Here is a 21,484-nt window from a genome sequence, read left to right as displayed (position 1 = left end):
TATTGTTTTCATATAATATTAATAACAATTTGTGTGTCTTTTGATTGCAACTTATACATGTCGCTAAAAGAATTGAGTAGAAGCATGTACGAGCTCTTCTTAACCCAATTTTCATAACATCATCCCTGCACCCTCTCTTTCGTGGCTAATTTAAATGATCCATCAACATTTACATGTGCTATAAAAAGTTGTTGCCAACGCTCTACTTTATTATCCATATTGTATTATGTCAATATCCACTTCCTACAATTGTGAAGTACATACATGAATGCGAAGGTAGGTACATTTCACATGACGCCTACAAAACCCAATTCCAATTTGAATTAAAGGAGATATGAATAAAATACTAATTAAACTCGACCCAAAATCGACATCTTGCACTATTTTGGGTATACATTAAAATCTATAATAAATATTGATCTTAATCTAATTGGACTAGAAAGAAGACTTCTAGCGCGTTATTATGATACATTATTTACCTTATTCCGAGTTCGAAATCCAAATTTGTGGTAATATAATATCATCTTCCCAATTGATTTACGCGACATGTGAAGATTCAACATGACATGTAAAATGAAGGCATGTCATGTCCCTCTTTGACTTTTAGCATGTCACGTCAATTTTCTTGGTTTTTTTTTTCTCTTTTAAAGCCCATTAGTTAGTCTATAAATTTTACGACTTATTTTAGGCATGAACGAACGGTTGTTCGAGAGCCCAAACGTGTTAATCCGGTTAATCAAGGTGTAAAAGGTACTATCTTGAGGGGAATTTCATTTAATTTTTTCGGTTTTATTATTTTATTAAAGCTTACTAACGATTTATTCATAGTGTAGTTAAGATGGGCATGGGTCGTGCTGGCACGCGGGCGGCACTGGCCAGGCACGGCACGGCGGCCCACTTGTGGGCCATGGGCCGTGCCGTGAACAAAAAATTAAAATTCGGCACAAGCATGGCGGACGGCCCGATCGTCGACGCGTCGGCACGACCCGTGGCACGATCCATGCCCATTATATTAAAACTTATTTGATTAAGTTTATTTAAATAAACTTATTTAATTAAGTAAACTTATTTAATTAATAAATAAATAAGTTTATATATATAAACTTATTTAATTAAGTTTATTTATATAAACTTATTTAATTAAGTTTATTTATATTAACTTATTTAATTAAGGTTATATAAATAATTTATAAACTTAAACATAAATTATTTATATAAACTTAATTAAATTAAAGTTTTTCAAAACAAAAAAATATTAACATTAACATAAACATAAAAAAAATATATATATATATATTATTTATATAAACTTTAGTTGTTTAATATATATATATATATATCGAATTTTTTTTATATACATATACATTTTTAAAAAAATAAGGGTTGGCCCGCAGCCCGGCCCGGCATGGCCCGCTAGACACGTGCGTCGTGTCGTGGGCTGGGTGTGCCAAAATTTGGTACGGCACGACACGATACTCACCTTACTAAAGTATTTTAAATACACATTCGAAATAATGAAATATGTGACTTTACTCTAATCTTATAGATTCAATTATTTTATAGTACTTTTTTTTTTAATAGCAAAAATATTTCATTAATTAAAAGTCATACGACATCTACAATATAGATTCGACGTTAACAAATACATAAGATATTGAATCAAATAAAATTTTCCTTCATAAAAACTACGATCATCGAGTAGGTCTTGCACTGTGGAACATCTCCCACTTATATCGCTGGAAAATACAGTCTTGTTGAAGAGACAATCTAACGATCCTTTGTAGCCGTGAGGATGTTTTTCTTCTTATTCATATGTCTGCATTCGAAAACTTGATAACTTTTTCACCAACGAAATAATTTAACGACAATCCATTAGATCTAATATCATGGATTCATAACTAAGAAATTTCTCCCCCGAAAAGAGGAGATAAACCTTGTCTTTCGAAGGAGGTCGAAAAACCCTTGTCTTTCGAAGGAGGTCGGAAACCCTTTCTTTCGAAGAAAAAAAGTTCCTCCCAAAAGGAGAAGCATTATTTGAAAACCTAAAAAAGCTTTAAAGAAACTAGGATTGGGGCTTTCCACCGGTTAAAACCGATAAAAGCCCCTTTAAAATTCAACAATGGAGGCGATGGTTTTGGAGAGAGGAGAAATATTTACAAGGAGACTTTTTATACGAGGTAATTACATTTACTTATTTTATTTCATTACTTTGAAAAGAATGAAAACTACTATCATGGTTAGGTTACTTTAATTGCTTATCATTTTTTTATACGCTTTATTGATTTCAATATTATTTGCTATACATAATTTATTGCTTTATTCGCCATGATCATCAAAATATTTTCCATGATCAGAGTTAGCTAAGAATTTGCCTGTACACCCTAACCAACACGGTCCAAATCACAAGGAGTTTCCTATGTTAATTTTCATGCTGACGAATATAACAAAAAGGAGACATAATTGAGCACCAAAATTCCATCTTATACGTTACAGAAGGCATAAAATTAAATTGTAACTCTCCGTACATCAGAAATTTGCTCATTTAGAATTAAGGGCAAATGACAATTTTGGCCTTGACTTGTTCTTGCCAAGTAACTTCATCTGTTTTGCCCGTTCTTCCTCCTCTTGTTGTTTCTTTCTCCGCATAGCTTCTTCCTTCTGCCTTTGCATCTCTTCCAATTCCCGATATCGTTCCTCTTCCTTTCGCTGTTGCTCTACTGCTTCCGTTCTCTGAGCTTCCTCAAGCCTCCGCCGGTTTTCTTCCAGCATCTTTTCAAGTTCTTCTTTCTCCTTTCGAGCTTGTTCCTGCAAGCAGCGAGAACTGTCAAGTATATGGGGCCTACGGTTTTCTATTTATTGATAAGGAGAGACTTGGCTGGAAGCCTGGAAACCACCATACTCACAGAATTTCTTAAAATTGTACAACAACCTAATCAACAACTAACATAGACAGCAAAATCTTGCTACTTTTTACCTCAAGCATGTTTCTCACCCCCGAACTCAGAACCACAAAAAAGATAGGGAAATTCTATGTTACAACCCTCCAGACTTCGAAATTCTACGCTGTATCCATGGTTTTTGAAAAGTCCAAACTATGATCCCAAGGTCTAGTTAGTAACTCTGTGGTACCCTTGCGTTAAGTTTCCGTTAATAAAGTTCCGTTATCTTGGGGAAAAAAAACACCAACCCAGTAACCCAGCCAGCCGCTGCAACCCACGGCCAGCCCTACCCCGTCCCCACGAGCGCCGCCCGCCACCCTTCCCTTAAATACCTCCCCTTCCCTTAAAACCTCCCGTAACCCCTCCCCCTCCCCTAAAAAAACCTTAAAACCTCCCAGACTGCCAACCGTGTGAGATTTTGCTGGATTTCGTGTGGTTTTTGAAGGGGGAAGGGGAGGTGGTCAGGGCATCACCGACATTGGGGGAAGGGAAGGAGTTTGGGCAGAGGCCGGCGCTCTTGAAGAAGGGGGTTGGGCTGGCGGTGGCAGCAGGCTGGCCATGGGGGTGTTTTTGATTTATTTTTTATTTTTTATTTCCGTAAGCTAATCATATGCTGCTTCGTTTAAGTCTTTAAGATAACGGAACCATTAACGGAAACTTAGTGTCAAGGGTACAACTGAGTTACTAACTGGACTTTGGGGTTACAGTGTGGACTTTTCAAAAACCTTGGACACTTCATAGAATTTCGAAATCTACAAGGTTATAACGTAGAATTTCCCAAAAAGATAATATAAATTTAAAAAAAAAAATAATAAATAAAAAAAAATTAAATTAATTACTTCAGTTTACTTTACCTCTTTCCGCTGAGCATCAAGTTTGGCAGTTAGCTTTTCTCTCTCGAGTTCAGCAGCAACCTCTTCATGTAATTTCTTTCTACCATCCTCCAACTGCCTCTGTATTTCTAGCTTGATTTCCTCAGAGTTCAGGCTGTCAGCAACTTTTTTACAAATTGTTTCCTCCACTCTTCTAGCAGTTTCCTCCTCAATTAGTTTTAATTCAGCTTCCTGCTGACGCCTGTTGGGAAAGGGGAAAAGGGTATTAATTACAAATATCATAGCAATATGGCACAGAAGCGGACACACCTTGCCTGTCTATACAACCAATTGCCAAACATCATCTACAACATGGCAAGGCTGCTAAAAAAGTCTACTGTTAGTTATCAAGAAACTAATTGAACAAGTTTTTTTGGTTGCTCTCCTTTCCCATTCTGTAACCAATGACTGGCAAACTGACCTTTATATTATATTTACGCTTTTAAGGCATACCTCTAACTGAATCCAGATCCAAACAATGACAAAACTTGTGTACAGTAGATAAAGGAGGCAGCCAATGGATCATCAAATATAACAAGTTGAAACAAAGCAGTATCTTCCTTCAGAAAAGCCTGTGGAGGAGAATGTCAAGTAACCTGCTGCACTTAAAAGCTAATCATGAAAATATTTAAATTCAAACCTTAAATATCTGTATATCTGTTTTAAACAAATATAATCACCCAATACTTTTGAAGAATAGTGGGTAATTCTGACAAAAACCAGTTCATAAGACCACCAAGACATCAGCCTGATCCAATCCAAGCCAGCATCTTACTTTATTGATTAATCTGGCTGATTTTCTAGTAAACTAAAAAGGAAACTTGTGTACATGCACAGTACCAGTTTTTACTGACCTACATGCAGAAACATATTGTTTCGTCGCCTACAGCCCATCAAACCTAAGAGGGCAAGAAAACTAAAGGAGGAGAAAGGAAAAGATGTTCAGGTACTACACACACAGCTATGAAGCATATAAAATCCAATTCAAAACCAAGACTCTTGCCTACTGCAAAAATTAACATTCCCTTGGTTCCAAAATAAATGCAACATGGGGGAGGACGGACAAGGAAAAGTACAGAGACAAAAAGAGGGACCCACATAATGGAGAGATAAAGTGAACAAAATTACAAATTACCAAATAAGGCAGTGGAACAACTACTTTAAAAATTCATTAAATGGGAAGATATGCAATTATCAAGAAATGGAGGAAGTATCCATCTTCTTATGCTAGAATTGTATCATTGGAATATTCAGGACGGTTCATCTATGAATTACACAGGCTGACAAAATATCCTGTGTTAAGCCTTGATGAAGTTCTATCAACAGCAAAAAAGAATGCACTATACACTTACAGCTACACAAAACATCCTCTTCATCAAAAGAAAGTTTCATGGTCCATTTAGACTTCAGATTAACAACACAACAAGGGCCACAAATCAGCACATAAAAATCAATTAACCCAATAATAATTGGAAGAATTATAATCACATAAATGTAGCTACGATCAAGAATGGAAATATGAATATCAAGTTTTTCAACCTTCATAAGACAAAACCATGGTACCCTAACAACTATTTAGACATCCAGAAATCAGTGAATTCATTAATACTATGTACGTCGTAATATCAAAATAAACCAACATTTGGTTACAGAAAACCATTATAGCGAAAATAAACTTCAGACAGTTTCAGGGGGTTTGGGTGGAGTAAGCCCGGGGGGTGGGGAAAAGCTTTGGAAGGCAATTTCATTAGATTGGCGGCTCCATACATAGTATGTATGTGTATAAGCAAGGATTTTGTATGCAATTTACGCTAGATTACAAACTCGGATCAATGATCTGTTACCATATGACAGACTGGAGCAAGTAGTATCATTGCAACTCTAATTTCCACCTTTTCAGTACCTCTCAACATAACAGATTAATCAATATGAAGAAGGGTACTAATTTACAAATGTACCTTCAGTTCACATTTCATATATATATCTATCAAAATATAACATACAACGCATAATATAAACATTATACATATAAACAAACAGAAGACACAATAGAAAATGTTATACAAGAATTTTAAGATTATAAATAAGCAGAATCAAATACAACCTCTGAAGCCAAATTCAGATTCCAAAGACATACTATAGATTACAATGACAATTAGAACTTAAACTATCATATGAAACAGGGGGGAAAATCATATTGATTAAAGAAATTTCAATATATATACCTTTGCTTCTCTTCTTCTAATTTCAACTTCTCATTGGCATTTTTCTGCTCTACTGAGTCAAGGGTTGGACTAGGAGTGTGTACCGGAGACAATGAAGTGCTGTTACTTCGTCGCCGTCTATAGCGTCTAGGTGATGCTGAACGACTTCTATGACGCCTTGGGGTGCGAGAACGATTTTGGTGGCGACGGGGGGAAATAGAACTTTTTCTTCTGTAGGATAAAAGGAAGACTGTTGAGAGAAAATCTAATGCCTGCAAATGATGCAATACTAGATGAAGAGTAAAGGTGCTGACACTCCGAATCACAATTATTCCAAAAAGCACTTGTCTTTACCTCATTAAAAAGTAAACAAAAATCTTTGTGGTGCTCCATCTTTAATCACATGATGTCGCTTATCACAATGGTGGAACAAAGTAAAGCCAGCAGCACATATTACCTGCTCACCTCCCAATAATGGGAAGCAACTTCTCTCAAGACTTACAAGGAAAGAATTGTATCCTATTCTTAGAACATTCTACCAATTAACTCTCCTTTAAAAAGAGACGTACAATCTTCACAACTAGGAAAGCAAATGAAAGGATTGACCTTAATTAAGCAAAACTGAAGAATTACACAGCCAGCAGTACCCAATGATGCAAGAAATCTCAGGAAACCAAAAACAAGACGACAATACCTATATAGGAGAACATGGAAGCTCTGCAACTATGATTTCCAGTTACTACGTAGCTCATAATAAAAAAGGAACACAACACAGCAATTATATTGCCTCAGCAAGGGTATTTCAACCTAAATATAACATTCTAAACATCATGTTAAGATATTAACACAAAACTATCAAAAGAGAAATAGTTGATTCAACAAAAAAAACAGGTAAACAAGAGCGGAAGAACAAACGAATAATAAATGGCCAATAATCATGCTCAACCTCATGTGAAATAGCCTTTATATAAGTGCTTGTATGGTTGAATATAGGATACAATTTGTCTTAGGAAGTTTAAGCAATTCCTAGGAAATGCTAAGTTTTGTTTGGTTGATCATGGAGAGTTTAACTTCCAATGGGAATTCCCACTTACCTAGGAGGGCCTAGGTAGGTACTTCCTCCAATTTGTGGGATATAAATTTCCTAGAAAGTTCAAAATACCATGTTTTAATTTGTAAACAACCAAACACCATCTTCTCAACTTCCTACAATATTTCAATTCCTAGTTTTCATTTGTCATCCAAGCAAGCACTAAGACTAAGTGCCATGCCTCCACTAAATGTATTACAAAAAAAAGTAGCTTGTGAAATTAAATTACATTTTGACATTACTGTATATATACTTGCACTTTGGACCGATTTTAATGACCAATTCTCCATTATTTTTTTATAAACAGGGTAGCCTCGCGATTCATAAATATCTAGTATTTCAATTCTAGAGACGATTGGTCCATAAGCTCCACCCTCCAATATATAGGCACATTAAATAACCCTTGAGAAAAATTATTCATACCCCAAAATTAAAAATACCCACAAATAAACTCTAAAGGTTGTGACATACAGTTTGAAAAAATACTCTCCATCACAAATTGATTACATTCATCAATAACAGTATGATCAATCCAAAATTTAAACCTACAAAAATGGTGATTACGGGGAGGGGGTTTTCGGGGAGGGATTGAACGGGGTCACCTGCTATAAGGCGACGGGCTTCGTCCCCTATGTCTTTTTCTACTACGCCTATAATACGGCGGCGATCTCGACCGAGATAAATCTCTTCCCATCACAATTCCTCACTTCTTGTTCTTCCTTCTTTAATGGAGTTTTCGGATAATGTTCAGAAATTATCACAACACAATCCAATAGCAAAAATAATCTGTACAACCAAAAAAAATGGAAGAAACCCAATCAGCAAACTAAGCTAATTGAATTTGATGCAATTGATTAATCAGAGCATAATGAAAAAAAAAATCATATGAATAAGAAATTAAAAACAATAAATACGTAGGAAAATCATGCTTAATATTGATTAACCTTTGATGAAAATAAAGGGTAATTAGCATGTGAAAGATGTTGAGGAAAATTAAGTAGCACCTGAAAGTATGTGATTGAGCGGCTTCCCTTTATACAGGGGAGGTTGAGAGAGATGAATGGTTTCAACAGTCAAGTGTTGGTGCCAAACCCTAACCGATGAACCACTAGAAAGTTTTAGGATTTTGGGGTTATGACTCTTCTGACTTTATGAGATGTATCATACGCAAAGATGTCAATTCGGTTATTTGGGTTGGATTTGGAGTTGATCACGCGGTTTGTTTTACCGTACTCAATTTCAGAGGTTTTTCAGTGCGGCAAGCCATATGATGCGGCAAAAGTTACTTGTATTCTAGTGTTACTTGTATGAGTTACTTGTATGTTGTTACTTGTATTATGAAGTTACTTGTAGGTTATTACTTGTATTATGAAGTTATTTGTATGGGTTACTTGTATTCTGAATAACTCCTACAAGTAACCCCATATCAAACCAGTAATACCCTACAAGTAATCCCTGACCAAAACCAGTAACACTCATACTGGTAACTCTAGAATACAAGTAACACCTACAAGTAACCTCTGACACCAGTAATACCCTACAAGTAACCCATGACCAAAACCAGTAATACCCATATAAGTAACCCCATAATACAAGTAACCACAAAATACAAGTAACCCTTGACAAAACCAGTAATACCTTACAAGTAACCCCGGCCGCACCATGTGGCCAGCCGCATACAAAAATTTGTAATTCAATTTATATTTTTTTTTAAAAGTATGATTCACGAATAACTTTTATGGTTTGAATAGATTGATATGTTTTATTTTCCTCATCTTATCTTCGCTTATTTTAGGCAACTAGTTCTTTGAGCACTCGCGTATGTTTTATTTTCCTCATCTTATCTTCACTTATTTTAGGTAACTAATCATTTGAGCAAGCGCTATGCGCATACCCTCCTGACGGCAAGATAAGAAATCTCGTGGATGTGTTTGATTTTTTTTATTATATTTGTGATTATGTTTAGGTTTTGTAATAATAAGGATACTTTAATTTAGAAGTTGTATTAAGAGGTAGTAATAAAGTTTGTACGGGTGAAATTGATATTTGGGCTTTTTATAGATGGTCTATTTGAAGTGTAATGTTTGGAACTGCATTGATATTAGTTTTAGTGCAATATATTGTTTTTGGTAATGTTGTAAAACTTTGTAAAAGCAGGTTGTTATGCGTATTAATTTATTATGTAGTTGCATAATAGATTAATACAAATAAGGATCAACCTAGTGTGATATATGCACGGTGTATAAAAAAAATGACTGGCAAAAAATTAAAACCGTAGCCAACACACGTGTGTATAGATAATGCATAAAAGCTACTTTCTATTTTGAGATGTTTTAAATAATGTATTGAAGTGAAAAATTTGTAAAGATGTACAGTATCGTGGAAGATATATTGACTTATTCTTGCAAAAGTGTTTTGATTGGTCAAATTGGGTACTTGAATTTGACTACTTTATAACACTCTTTTCCTTTTTTTGTTTATCTTCTTCTCGGTCCTTTTGTTCCCCCTTTTTGGTTTTTGTCTTGTTTTCTTTTTATTGTGATAGAAATGGCGAGTATTGATAGTACTGCTACTTCTACCAAGGTTTTCTCATTGCCTATCGGGAAGCTCAATGCAAACAAATCAAAGGAGGAGAATATTTCAAGCTTTCTCTTGTATTTTGCCGATGTTACAAAGTAGATGAACAACCATCTGGAAATATTGCGACAAGGGAGTTCAAAGATGGAGCAAAAATTGGAAGAAGGTGAATAGAGAAATAAAAGGAGCAAGAGGTTGAAAGTGATGAGTGCAAATTGATCTTTGTTGAATCTGATAATGAGCAAAAGAAAGTTGAAATTCAAGAAGAAGATGAGTTGAGGAAGAAGTCGACACTGAGGAAGATGATGAGATTGATGAAGAGAATAAGAGCAACTTTAATTCTGATTCAGGATCAGAGTCCAAAGAAGAAAATGCTCCACAATCGGATGCATCATTTGAATTAGACAATGATTCTGATTTTGGGAATTATTCCGATGATGATGATGCTAGTGGTTCTGATTCTGGTCTTGGACACAAAATCAATTTCGCTCGTTTTGTGATGTGGACACGAAAAGTAGAAAGTAAGTTATGTTTTAGGGAAATGGGCTAGGAATTGGGTTGATTTATGAAATATATTGGAATTGAATATAGATTTAAGCACTCCAAAGATTAAATAATCAACCTGACCAATAACGGCGATGAAAGGTTGTTGTAGACACCCATTTGTGTCTCCCCAAAACCAAATCCAGTGATGAGTACCTTTCACGTCGAATCGTAATCGAATGAAGTGAAAGTGTGGAAAGTCTAGTGTTGCGGATAGTTTTAATTTCTTTTCTCTTCTCTCTGTTTTTGAAAACCTATTTTAAGAAAACAGTCAATCCAGTTTGGTTGGTCCATGATATGGATCCAATAGTTGTGTAGTTGGATAGGGTTTGAAAAGAGCTTTCCAACGATATATTATAAGCCCAATTCCGATGAATATTGAGGAAGTTATGACCAAATTACTAAACTGGGCTCAGTTTGAGCCTTATATGCGGCCCAATGATCTAGGGGGGGGCCTAATATGGATTTATCATTCCTAATGAAATTAGGAATGGTATTAGTCTTCTAGATTCTTCTAGAAGGTTCTTTTCATTCCTAATTCAATTAGCATTGATAAATTGACTTTTGTTGACTTTTTAGAGTTTTAATCAGAATAAAAGACTGTTTTGAGGAAAATATGATTTTATCCTCCTGTACAGTTAATTTCTATCTGATTTTAGAAAACGCGTCAAAAATTTAATTAGCGCCTGAGCGTGGCGCCTGGCGCTAATGTCAGCGTCTAGCGCTAACCTCGTTTTTTCGCGTTAGAACTCTGTTTCGATTTTCTATCTTTTTGGCTGATTTTCTCTATAAATAGCCTTCTAAAAACTCCGTTTTCATTCATCAATAATCATCAACTCTCATCAAGAAATTCTTAATTACTCTCTCTCTCTTTCTAAACCAACCCTTTTACAAACATAATTCCTCATACATTAGCACTAGAAACTCCTAGCATTGTTCGAATTTGCCTTCGCCCTAGACGTGAAAGGTTTAATTTCTGAGGGTTTGGTCCCAAATCTTTATTTCAATTATTTAATTTAATTGTTTTGTTTTATATTTTCCTTGAAGTTACTAACGTGTGTATTTCTGTTATTAGAAAGAGGTACGAGGCATCCAAGTAAGTGCTTTAATTGATTTATTGATTTTATGATATAGAAATCATGCTTAGGTTGTTATTTTGATTCCTAGTATCATGTTAGGATGTTTTTCTTAATTTGATATTTAGAATAACAACAATAAGTTCCTAGTATCATGTTTAGGGTAAAAGTTATAATATCAAATATGCTTATTATGATTTATGTGATGCTTCCTATATTCTTTCCTTATAGCATGTTAGTATAATGTTAGGGCTAAATATTTGATCTTTGATGTTTAGTGACATGCTAGGGGTTGTTATTAATCTTGTTAGTATCATGCCTAGGATCTTGCTATTATTATTATGCTTTAACATGATTATTTTAATTATGGTTATTATTGTTATGATTATTATTATTGTTATTATGATTATTATTATGTTGCTTGATTATATTTTATTGTTATTGCTTGATCACAACTTTTATGCATGTTTAAAGAAAATTGGTACTTGTAATCATGATTAATAAGATAATTAATAATCTTGTTTAGGGTTAATTTGATTATAACTCAAGTGATCGCCAATAATAGTTTTATTTGTGCATTAATATTCAACCAACATAGATAAACAGGTTTAGGGTAAACCTATTGATTGCATGTTAGTCAGAAAGCGCACATGAATACGATTAGAATAAAGTAGAGGCCTATTATTAGGGCAGGTTCAATCTCTTTTGGGTTGGATTTGTACCTTCATCCCCGAACTACCATTGGAGTTGACGATCTCAGGTGGTATCAGTTAGCCTCTTGCATGAACGCACTTAACCATATCAATCAATTAATTTGAAGTCCATGTTAATTTTATAATCAATTAAGAGGGAGAAATAATTTAATTATGGTTCAATTGTTATATTTAATGTGATTAAACTTTTGGAATTGATTAAATCACGCTCAAAATAGCCATGAAGAGGACCGAATTTTAACCCTAAAATGTTCGAAATTTTCAAACCCTAACCTTAATAATTTTCATATTTTCGAAAATTCAAAGCCTAAAATATGATTTTGTGCTTGATTTTGATTTAATTCGAATTGTTTTATGTTTCATAATTTTAATCGAATTGATTTATGCATAAAAATGTTTTGTGTATGATCATTGATTTAATTTTAAGAGTTAGAATTAAATTGGGATTATTTTTATGATGAACCCTAATTTTAATATTGAATATTGATTTAATTTTAATTTTTGGACTGATTTAATTTAATTTTTATAAAAGTTATCTTAATTAAATTAAAAAAAATTATTTTAAGGCCGGCAGTCGCGACTGGGTGGCGTAGCCATGGCAATAGCCGACCAGATGGTGGTCCTAGAGGGAGGGGAAGGGGAGGGTGGCGATCCTGGTGGTTGGGGTAGCAACTGTGCAAGCGTTGCACGCTGCTGTCGTGGATGCCACTGCTACGGGGTGCTGCTGCCTTGTGGCAGTGGTTGCTGCGAAGCAGCCAGCCACCGTTGATAGCCTCAGCTAGCCAACCATGGTGGCCAGCAACCATGCAATACAGTTTTTTTTTTTTAAAAAAAAAACTGTTTTTGAAAAAATACTTCGAGATAATTATAAAATTATTTTGAGATAAAATCAGTTTTATTTTGGATAAAATCTTTTGTTTTAGGATAAAATCAAATATTCAAAAGTTGTTATATTTGATATTATCCAGATTTAAAGTTGTTAAATTTGTAATTACCCATAATTAAAGTGGTTAATTTTGGAATAGATTGATTAGGATATTCTGAGCATATTCCAAAAGGATAATAATTGATTTAAATAATGTGATTATCTCATAATTATATTAGGATATAATTGATTTCAAAATTATTTAATTGGCTAGTAATTAGGATAGAATCTCCTAAGTTTGTTAGGATAATCATGAAAGAATAAATATGATTTATCTTTCTAGATTAAAATAATATTTGATTCTATCTCATGCCTAAATTAAAATATATGATATTTAATAATTGGTCATGAATAATATATGATATTATCTAATTATGATTTAAAATATATGATATTTTAGGAAATGTGTTGCCTTAATTATGAACATTCGATGTTGTAGTTTAGACAACCATGTTGAGTGATTTATTATATGGCATTTTATATAATTTATGATATTATGTTGCTATATATAGACTAGTATGGCCCATAGATTATAAAATACGATCTGCGCATCGTGATGTATTTTTGTAATCTAAGTACGGTCCGCGTAGTGTTAAGCATTTTTGTAAGTTTTATTTAAAGTAAATAGATTAGTTATTTAAATAATGTTAGTCCATAGAAGCCCATGAAGTGAAGGCCCAAAGGAGCAAGGTGGATGGAGATCCATGATGATTCAAGGAGGAGCTTTTCATTTCTAGTTTTCTTAGGACTAAGGGGCCATACTATGTCATGTTTTATTGCATTAGTAGTTTATGCATGTTAGATTTTATTTATTTTAATTGATGATGCGCTAGAGTTCACTAAATAATCACAACATAAATGAATCTAGGTCCTAGTAATATTGAGTTTGCTTTTCCAATTAGATACCCTACAATCCTTGGATAGTGAGTGATAGGTCGGCCTCCGCAGAGTGTCACTTGTTATTTTAGGCATTGTGGGATGTATCACGTTCTACATATTTAATTGGTTATACTTAACAAGGTTACCTAAGCGTTTAGAAGCTTGAAGCAAAGGGTAATAATTAAGCATGTGATGGTTAATTATTCAACAAAGAGTTACAAGAGTTGTAATCAGTAAAGAGTTTACTCACCTTGAAAATGTAATGCTTGATGGTAGGGCCTCAATCCGGTAAACTATTACACAAATAAAGGATATTGGAATCACTTAAAATTCAATTGGGATCAATTAATATTGAATAAAGTGCTTTAAATTTACCTAATTAATTCGTTTATGGCACTTTAAATTTAAATTAAACATAATTATTAAACTTTGCCTTATTTTGACATAGACGGGTAGCCGTAATCACAATGACAACAACATTTACAATCTTCAACCATTCCTTGAGAAGGATAGGTTGACAGGAGAAAACTTTTCCACTTGATAAAGAATGTTTCCTGAAATCTGAAGGTAGAGAGGATGTCATTGACACTCCATTGCAAGGACCTCTACTAGAAACTGCAACTACGACATAAGTTAAGAAGCACAAGGAAGCTCATGATAGAGTTGTGCCTATCACTTGCTTGATGATTGCTACCATGGAACCTAGTCTTCAAAAGCATTTTAAGGATCACGATGCGTACACAATCATGCAAGACTCAAAGATTTGTTTAAGAAACAAGCTAGAGTTAAAAGGTACAAGATACATCGTGAGATTCTAGATTGTAGGATGGAGAAGGGTGCCACAGTTCATGATCATGTTTTCAAAATGATCGGCCTTATTCAAAATATGGAGAAACTAGGGAACCCAAATAGTGATGAAATGGTAACATACATCATTCTCCACTCACTTCCAGAAATTTTCAACTAGTTTATCAAGAACTTTAACATGACTGCGACTGGAAAGACTATGAATCAATTGCACGCAATGCTGGTTAGTGCTGTAAAGCAAATCCCTAAGGAACTTAAGAAGGAAGTTCTTATGATTCAAAAGGGAAAGGGGTTCAAGAAGAAGGGGCAAAAGGCTAGTGCCAAGAGCAAGTGCAAGCAAGTTTCCTAGGCTCCTGAGAAGCCTATGGCGAATCCAAAACCCAAGGCTGAAGGTGAAAGTGGATGCTTTTACTGCAAGAAGAAGGGGCATTGGAAACGCAATTGCCAGAAATACCTTGACTTCCTGAAGAAGAATGGAGCATCAACCTCAGGTACTATGTTATAAACATTTTAACTTTCACTTAGGTATGTGATACCAAGTTGCAGTGCTTAACATGATGAATGTTGCGCAGGAATTACAAATAAGTGAAGCTAGCATGGAAATGGAGCTTGAAGGTGCACTAGAAGTGTTTGATTTACCAGAGATAACTTCATAGTTTTATTTTCTGATTAGTTTATCACGATTTTAGAGCAATTTTAAAATTTTGATGAGAAAATATTTCGGTTTTTTGTTTGAATACGGATTTGGTTTACTTGGCTTGGACAAGTGTTGATCCATGACCAAGGTAATAAATTGTTTTCATCTTGCTAGATATGAGTTATTTTGTTTTATGAAATTATAGGCGTCGTTCGAAGTGCGCCTACGTTAAAGCATGTTGTGAATATGCTTGGCACTCATAGGAAAATAGGGACAAGGAAAGTAGGGAGCCGCCAACAAGTTTTTAAGGAACTTGTAAACCATTCACGGATTATTTAAGGCAACCGCGAATAAGGGACAACGAAGGCAACAATGATTGACCCATGAAGTTTACACCCCATTCATAATCCAAGAGATTACTAACTCCATATGGTACAGAACCACGAAAGGAGGATCGCGAATGATGGTACGAAGTGATTCATGGAGTCACATTCACCCGTATTGGCCTCTACTCGATTTTTATAGTGAAAAGTGATTCTTGCGATCTCAAAGGCATACAAACAAAATATTCAATTTGCTCCAAACTTTTATTAAGATAAATTGGTTTAATATTAATGCAACACATATTCTAAAATATTGTGACCACTTGATTAAACAACAAGATTAAAAAGGATCCTAAACCGATTGTTCAAATCATCTTATCAGTCGTGATTTTCAATTACATATTCCCTTTAACGTGCAATATGGTGATCATGATAATATAATTGAATAAACATTAATATTGGAAGCAATTTAACAAGAGCGATTTCCGTAAATAATGTTAAAATAAAAAATAATTCCGTATATATGTCAGTTTTAAAACTATTTCCCGTGATAACGTACACGTAGTATTAGTGTAGGGTTGTAAAATCCGAGGCTATAAACCGCTAATAACAATAGCGGATTTTAAAAAATAAACCGCTAATGTCATTAGCAGTTTATACTTAAAATACTCAGTAACTTATTAGGCTTTATGTTTAGGTTCTTCAAATAGAACCGCTAATGGTATTAGAGGTTCTATTTAAAGATCCTCTAATCATTACAGGTTCTTCAAATAGATCTGCTAATGGTATTAGAGTTTCTTCAAATAGAATTGCTAATACCATTAGAGGTTCTATTTACAGAACCTCTAACCATTATAGGTTCTTCAAATAGAACCGCAAATGGTATTAGAGGTTCTATTTAAGAAACTTTAATACCATTAACGGTTCTATTTTGTGTAGAACCGCAATCTTTATTAGCGGTTTATTAATAGCCAAAAAACAAACAAAAAATCCGAGCCTACGTGGAGAGTATGATGGGAAATATTTTTTAAAGCAACGTACACACGAAAATATTTTTTATTTTAGCATTATTTACAGATTTCTCTCATTTAACAATAATAGCGTTAGTCAAATCACATATAAGATAACCTAATCATGATACTAGCAATATTAAAATAAAATAAGAGTAATTTAATTAATTAATTACTCACATTCCGTGCGTTCCTTTAAATTGTTACATCATGAATAAATTATTAGTAACTTCAATAAAGAATATAAATCAAATGAAAATTATATTAAATTAAATAAAAAGTACGTAGAGTTGATTTGGTCCAAACCTTCAGTTATTAGTACCTTTGACGCCTTGGTTTAAGGACGGAACATCGGGTGTTGTATGGACACCTTGGAGTGCTTAAGGGAAGAATGGTGTAATTAGAAATATATGTTTAAGGCTTAGAATATGAAAGAGAGAAAGAAAAGAGAATGATTTTTGGTGTAAAAGAGAGGAAGAGAGAAACATTTTATGCCTCGAACTGTAGAAAGGAGGGGGTATTTATAGGGAAAATGAGCAAGGGGAACACACGGAACCCTAAAAAGATAAAAAACCCTAAAAAACATTGCAGCAACATGAAAAAGCATGCCGCGACACAGTAAAATATGCCCTGACATTGGGGAAATTAGTGTGACGCAGGGAAAACTGGAGTGACGCGGGAGAGAAAATAGGCTACAAAAGATAAAACGCGTGAAGGGTTTATGTGAAGAAAACACGAGAAAATTCCATGACACGGCACACGTACCGTGACACGGCAGTTTCCACCGTGGCACGATACTGTACACTGTATCAAGGTAAAAAAGTGCGTGAGAAAACGCGGAAAATACACGGAAAAAGCACCGTGACACTGTGAGGAATACCGTGTCACAGCAGCAAGTACCGTGTCACGGCAGCAGGTTCCGTGCCACAAAGGATTTTCACGTGGAAAAAACATGAAAAATCACCGTGACACGTTGTTAATTTCCGTGTCACAGAACTAGGCACCGTGCCACGTCAGATTTTTTCGTGACACGATGCTTTTACACTGTGCGCGGTAATTCCAGCTTTTTTATGCGTTTTTAAAATTATCATAACTTTTGATCCGTAACTCAAAATAAGGCGTACAATATATCATTGGAAATCTTAAAAAGTCTAATTTCCAATTCAATTAAAATCAGGTCAAAATCATTTGTAGATATTATGATATGGCCGTTTTAGTAGAAGGGTGTCGGTTTTTGGCTAAGTTTAGTATTTTGTTCATATCTTTTTCGTTTTAAATTGGAATTGGGATTATGATATATGGTTGTAAATATTATTTCAAGGAATATCCAACAAAATAATAATTGGATCAAAATTTTTAGGCCACAAAATCAGTTTCTCTCGGTTAAGAAAAGAGGAAAAAAAAGTTATGGTGTAGGAAAATGAGCTAGGAAATGGATTGGTTTATGAAATGTATTGAATGGAAACATGGATTTAAGCACTCCAAAGATTAAATAATCAACCCAAACAATAATGGCGGTGAAAGTTTGTTCATCATCGGGTTTGGTTTTGGGGAGATATTTTTAGGTGTCTATAGAAGCCCCCACTTTGACTGAGTTGTAGAAACGTCGGTTTTGAAAACGATAGTCAAAGTAGTCGATAGGGATGGAGAATGATTTAAGATGTTTCGCGATCCTAAATCATTCTTTATACGCCGATACCTAGGGGTGTTCAAAGAAACCCGACCCGATTGTCCCGACCCAATTTCCCGATGACCCGTTAAATACCCGATGGGAAATTTAGAAGAAAAAACTGTTTTTTCGGGTCGGGTACCCGACCCGGGAAGATTTCCTTGTATCCGGGTCGGGACATGGGCCGGTCTGCTAGGGACGCGGGTACCCGACTACCTGTTATTAGTATTTCTACCGTACTTTTTTTTTCTATTTTAAAACTGAAATATCCTTAGGGTTTTTATTCTTTGTCTTCTCTCTTCTATCTTGTAGCCGCCCACTTGCTCACATGAGGCAGCCTTTCTCTCTCCTCTCCATATGACTCTTTCTCTCTCCTCTCCATATGATTCTATATTTTAATTTCTCCAGCAAATCAGCCACATCACGTCACTATTCATCAATTGCATTTACTTCCTATAAAACCCAGTCACCCACAACAATGGTTTGGAGGTATTCATGGATTCATGGTCGCTTCTTGTTCATAAGGGAGATGGGAAGCAAGCTTGCTCATGATTTGGGTAAATAATGGTGGTGGTAGGAACGAGGGAAGAAGAGAATTTTTGCGTGCCTTGTAGGGCGATTGTTGGTGTTCAATGGTGGTGGTAGCAAGGTTGTTTAATGTGTTCATTTCTCAATATCTCTTTCATAGTTTCATAGGGAGTAATTAATTTTTGGTTTTATTCTACAAATTGTATATTGAATGAATTCTTTTCATATAAATCCCCATAATCATAGTTTTTTTTTTTTAACTTTTTATGATAGGTAAATACAATTATTTGATTACAGAATTAAGGATGAAGATTATTATTGTCTTTGATATGTTTTGCTACTTGTAGACACCCAAATGTGTCTCCCCAAAACCAAACCTACTGATGAATACCTTTCATGTCATTTGATTATCGAACAAAGAAAAAGTGTAAAAAGTCTAGTGATGAACATGTTTTTATTAAAATATCTCTTCTTTCTGTTTTTGAAAATATTTCTTTTCTTACCTTATTTATGAAAAACATGAATTCCAGTTTAGTTTGGTCCATGATAAGGGTCCAATAATGGTGTATTTGGATGGGGTTTGAAAAGACCTTTCCAACGATATATTATAAGGCCAATTCCGATGAATAATGAGAAAGTTGTGGCAAAAATACTAAACTGGGCCCGATTTGGTTTTTATATGAGGCCCAATGATCTAGAGGAGGGCCTATCATTAATTATCATTCCTAAAGCTATTAGGATTGATTATAGTCTTTTAGAATACTCTAGAAGGTTCTCTTAAATCCTAATGGAGTTAGGATTGATAATTATGTTTTAAAGAGTTTGAAATTGAATAAAACTACTCCTTTTGAGAATCCTTGTTTTGTATGAAATGGAATATATTCAGATTTTTTTTTCGTGCCTCATAATCTTTATCCAAATTTTATATGGTTGTATAGATCTTGAAATTATATTTCCAATGATATATTATAATATTAAATCCGAGCTATAACGAAAAAGATATGAATTAGATATGAAACTCTATCCAAAACTGATACCTTTCCACTATTTCGTCCATATATTTTTATCTACAAAAGATTTTAATCTGATTCAAATTGGATTGGAAATTAGACTTCAAGAGATTTCCAACGACATATTATATGCCTTATTTGGACTTCCGGATAAAAAAATATGATAAAAACAAAAACGCGTGAAACTGATTATTAGCGCCTGAAGCTAAGCATTAGCGCCTGGTGCTAACCTTCTGCGCCTGGCGCTAATAACCAGCGTCAGACACTAATCAAGTTCTATTCATGTCAGAACTCTGATTCGATTTTCTATCTTTTTGGCTGATTTTCTCTATAAATAACCTCTTAAAATTCTGTTTTCAATCATCAATTCTTATTCTTTCTAATTCTCACCAACTCTTATCAAGATTCTCTTGATTACTCTCTCTCTCTTCTTTTCTAAACTAGATTTTTACAAATATAAAAATCCCGCATTCATTAGATTTAGATAAACCTAGCCATATTCGAAGTTGCCTTCGCCCTAGACGTGAAAGGTTTAATTACTAAGGGTTTGGTCCCAAATCTCTCTTTTAATAATTATTTAATTTAATTGTTTTGTTTATTATTTTTCCTTAAAGTTACTAACGCGTGTATTTTGTTATTAGAAAGAGGTACAAGGCATCCAAGTAAGTGCTTTAATTAATTTTATTGATATTATGATATAGAAATCATGTCTAGGTTGTTATTATAATTCCTAGTATCATGTTAGGATTCTTGATGTTTTGAATGACAACAATGATTCCTAGTATTATATTTAGGGAAAAGGTTATAATATCAAATATGATAATTATGTTTCCTGTGATGCTTCCTATTTTCTTTCCTAATATTCATGTTCGTATCATGTTAGGGTTAAAGCTTTGATCTTTATTGTTTTGTGACATGCTAGGGTTTGTTATTAATCTTGTTAGTATCATGTCTAGGATCTTGCTATTAATATTATGCTTTATTGTTAACATGATTATTTTAATTATGATAATTATGATTATTATGATTATTATTATGATTATTATTATTATACTTATTATTATGATGATTGTTGCTTGATATATATTATTATTATTGCTTGATCACGCCTTTTAAGCATGTTTAAAGGGAATTGGTACTTGTAATCACGCTTAATAAGATAATTAATAATCTTGTTTAGGGTTAATATGATTATAATTAAAGTGATCGCCAATAATAGATTTATTTGTGCATTAATATTTAACCAACATAGATTAAACAGGTTTAGGGTTAATCCTATTGCTTGCATGTTAGTCAGAAAGCGCACATGCGTACGATCAGAATAAAGTAGAGGTCTATTATTAGGGCTGGTTCAATCTCTTTTAGGTTAGATTTGTACCTTCATCCCCGAACTACCAGTCTGGTTCCCGACCTATTGGAGTTGACGATCTCCTGGATCGTTAAGGGGTGTAACCTTCACCTCGTAAACGGTTTACAAGTTCCTAAAACTTGTTGGCGACTCTTTTGCTCTAGCTTCCTTCCCTTTGGACGCCACCGTACTTTAGTGTATGATCATAGTGGGGTGCAAGCTAGGGTTAATTTTTGAAATATTCCCTACAATTTTTGGCGACTCCACTGGGGAGGATTTCTATTTTAATTCCTGAAATTTATTTCGGCAATGATTTACAATGAGTGGATGAGAC

General features: G+C 34.2%; 1 protein-coding gene across 4 annotated transcripts; it reads right to left on the bottom strand.

The window, feature by feature from the left end:
• Positions 1-2,329: 2,329 nt before the first annotated feature.
• On the bottom strand, positions 2,330-8,256 carry LOC110737969 (uncharacterized protein At1g10890-like). 4 transcript variants are annotated; one of them, XM_021918320.1, is made up of 5 exons: positions 8,110-8,256; positions 7,708-7,891; positions 6,037-6,246; positions 3,794-4,013; positions 2,330-2,805 (listed from the first exon to the last, which is right to left on the bottom strand). In XM_021918320.1, the coding sequence occupies exons 2-5, from the start codon at positions 7,797-7,799 to the stop codon at positions 2,539-2,541; spliced, it is 789 nt and encodes a 262-aa protein (XP_021774012.1). In that variant the 5' UTR covers positions 7,800-7,891; positions 8,110-8,256; the 3' UTR covers positions 2,330-2,538. The 4 variants fall into 4 exon arrangements, with proteins under 4 accessions (XP_021774012.1, XP_021774013.1, XP_021774014.1 ...); XM_021918321.1 differs by having other exon boundaries at positions 8,050-8,228; XM_021918322.1 differs by lacking the exon at positions 8,110-8,256 and having other exon boundaries at positions 6,037-6,287; positions 6,370-7,891.
• Positions 8,257-21,484: the final 13,228 nt, after the last annotated feature.

This window comes from Chenopodium quinoa, unplaced genomic scaffold (assembly GCF_001683475.1).
Source record: "Chenopodium quinoa cultivar QQ74 unplaced genomic scaffold, ASM168347v1, whole genome shotgun sequence".
Taxonomy (NCBI): Eukaryota; Viridiplantae; Streptophyta; class Magnoliopsida; order Caryophyllales; family Amaranthaceae; genus Chenopodium; species Chenopodium quinoa.
The sequence above is the reverse complement of the archived record's forward strand: the minus strand, read 5'-3'. Positions and strand labels throughout refer to the sequence as shown.

Coding starts and splice junctions, on each gene's coding strand:
- LOC110737969 (XM_021918320.1), bottom strand. CDS start 7,799: ATGGGAAGAGATTTATCTCGGTCGAGATCGCCGCCGTATTATAGGCGT. Junction 4,014..6,036: donor TTAGAAGAAGAGAAGCAAAG/GTATATATATTG, acceptor CTTTCCCAACAG/GCGTCAGCAGGAAGCTGAAT. Junction 2,806..3,793: donor TTGATGCTCAGCGGAAAGAG/GTAAAGTAAACT, acceptor CGCTGCTTGCAG/GAACAAGCTCGAAAGGAGAA.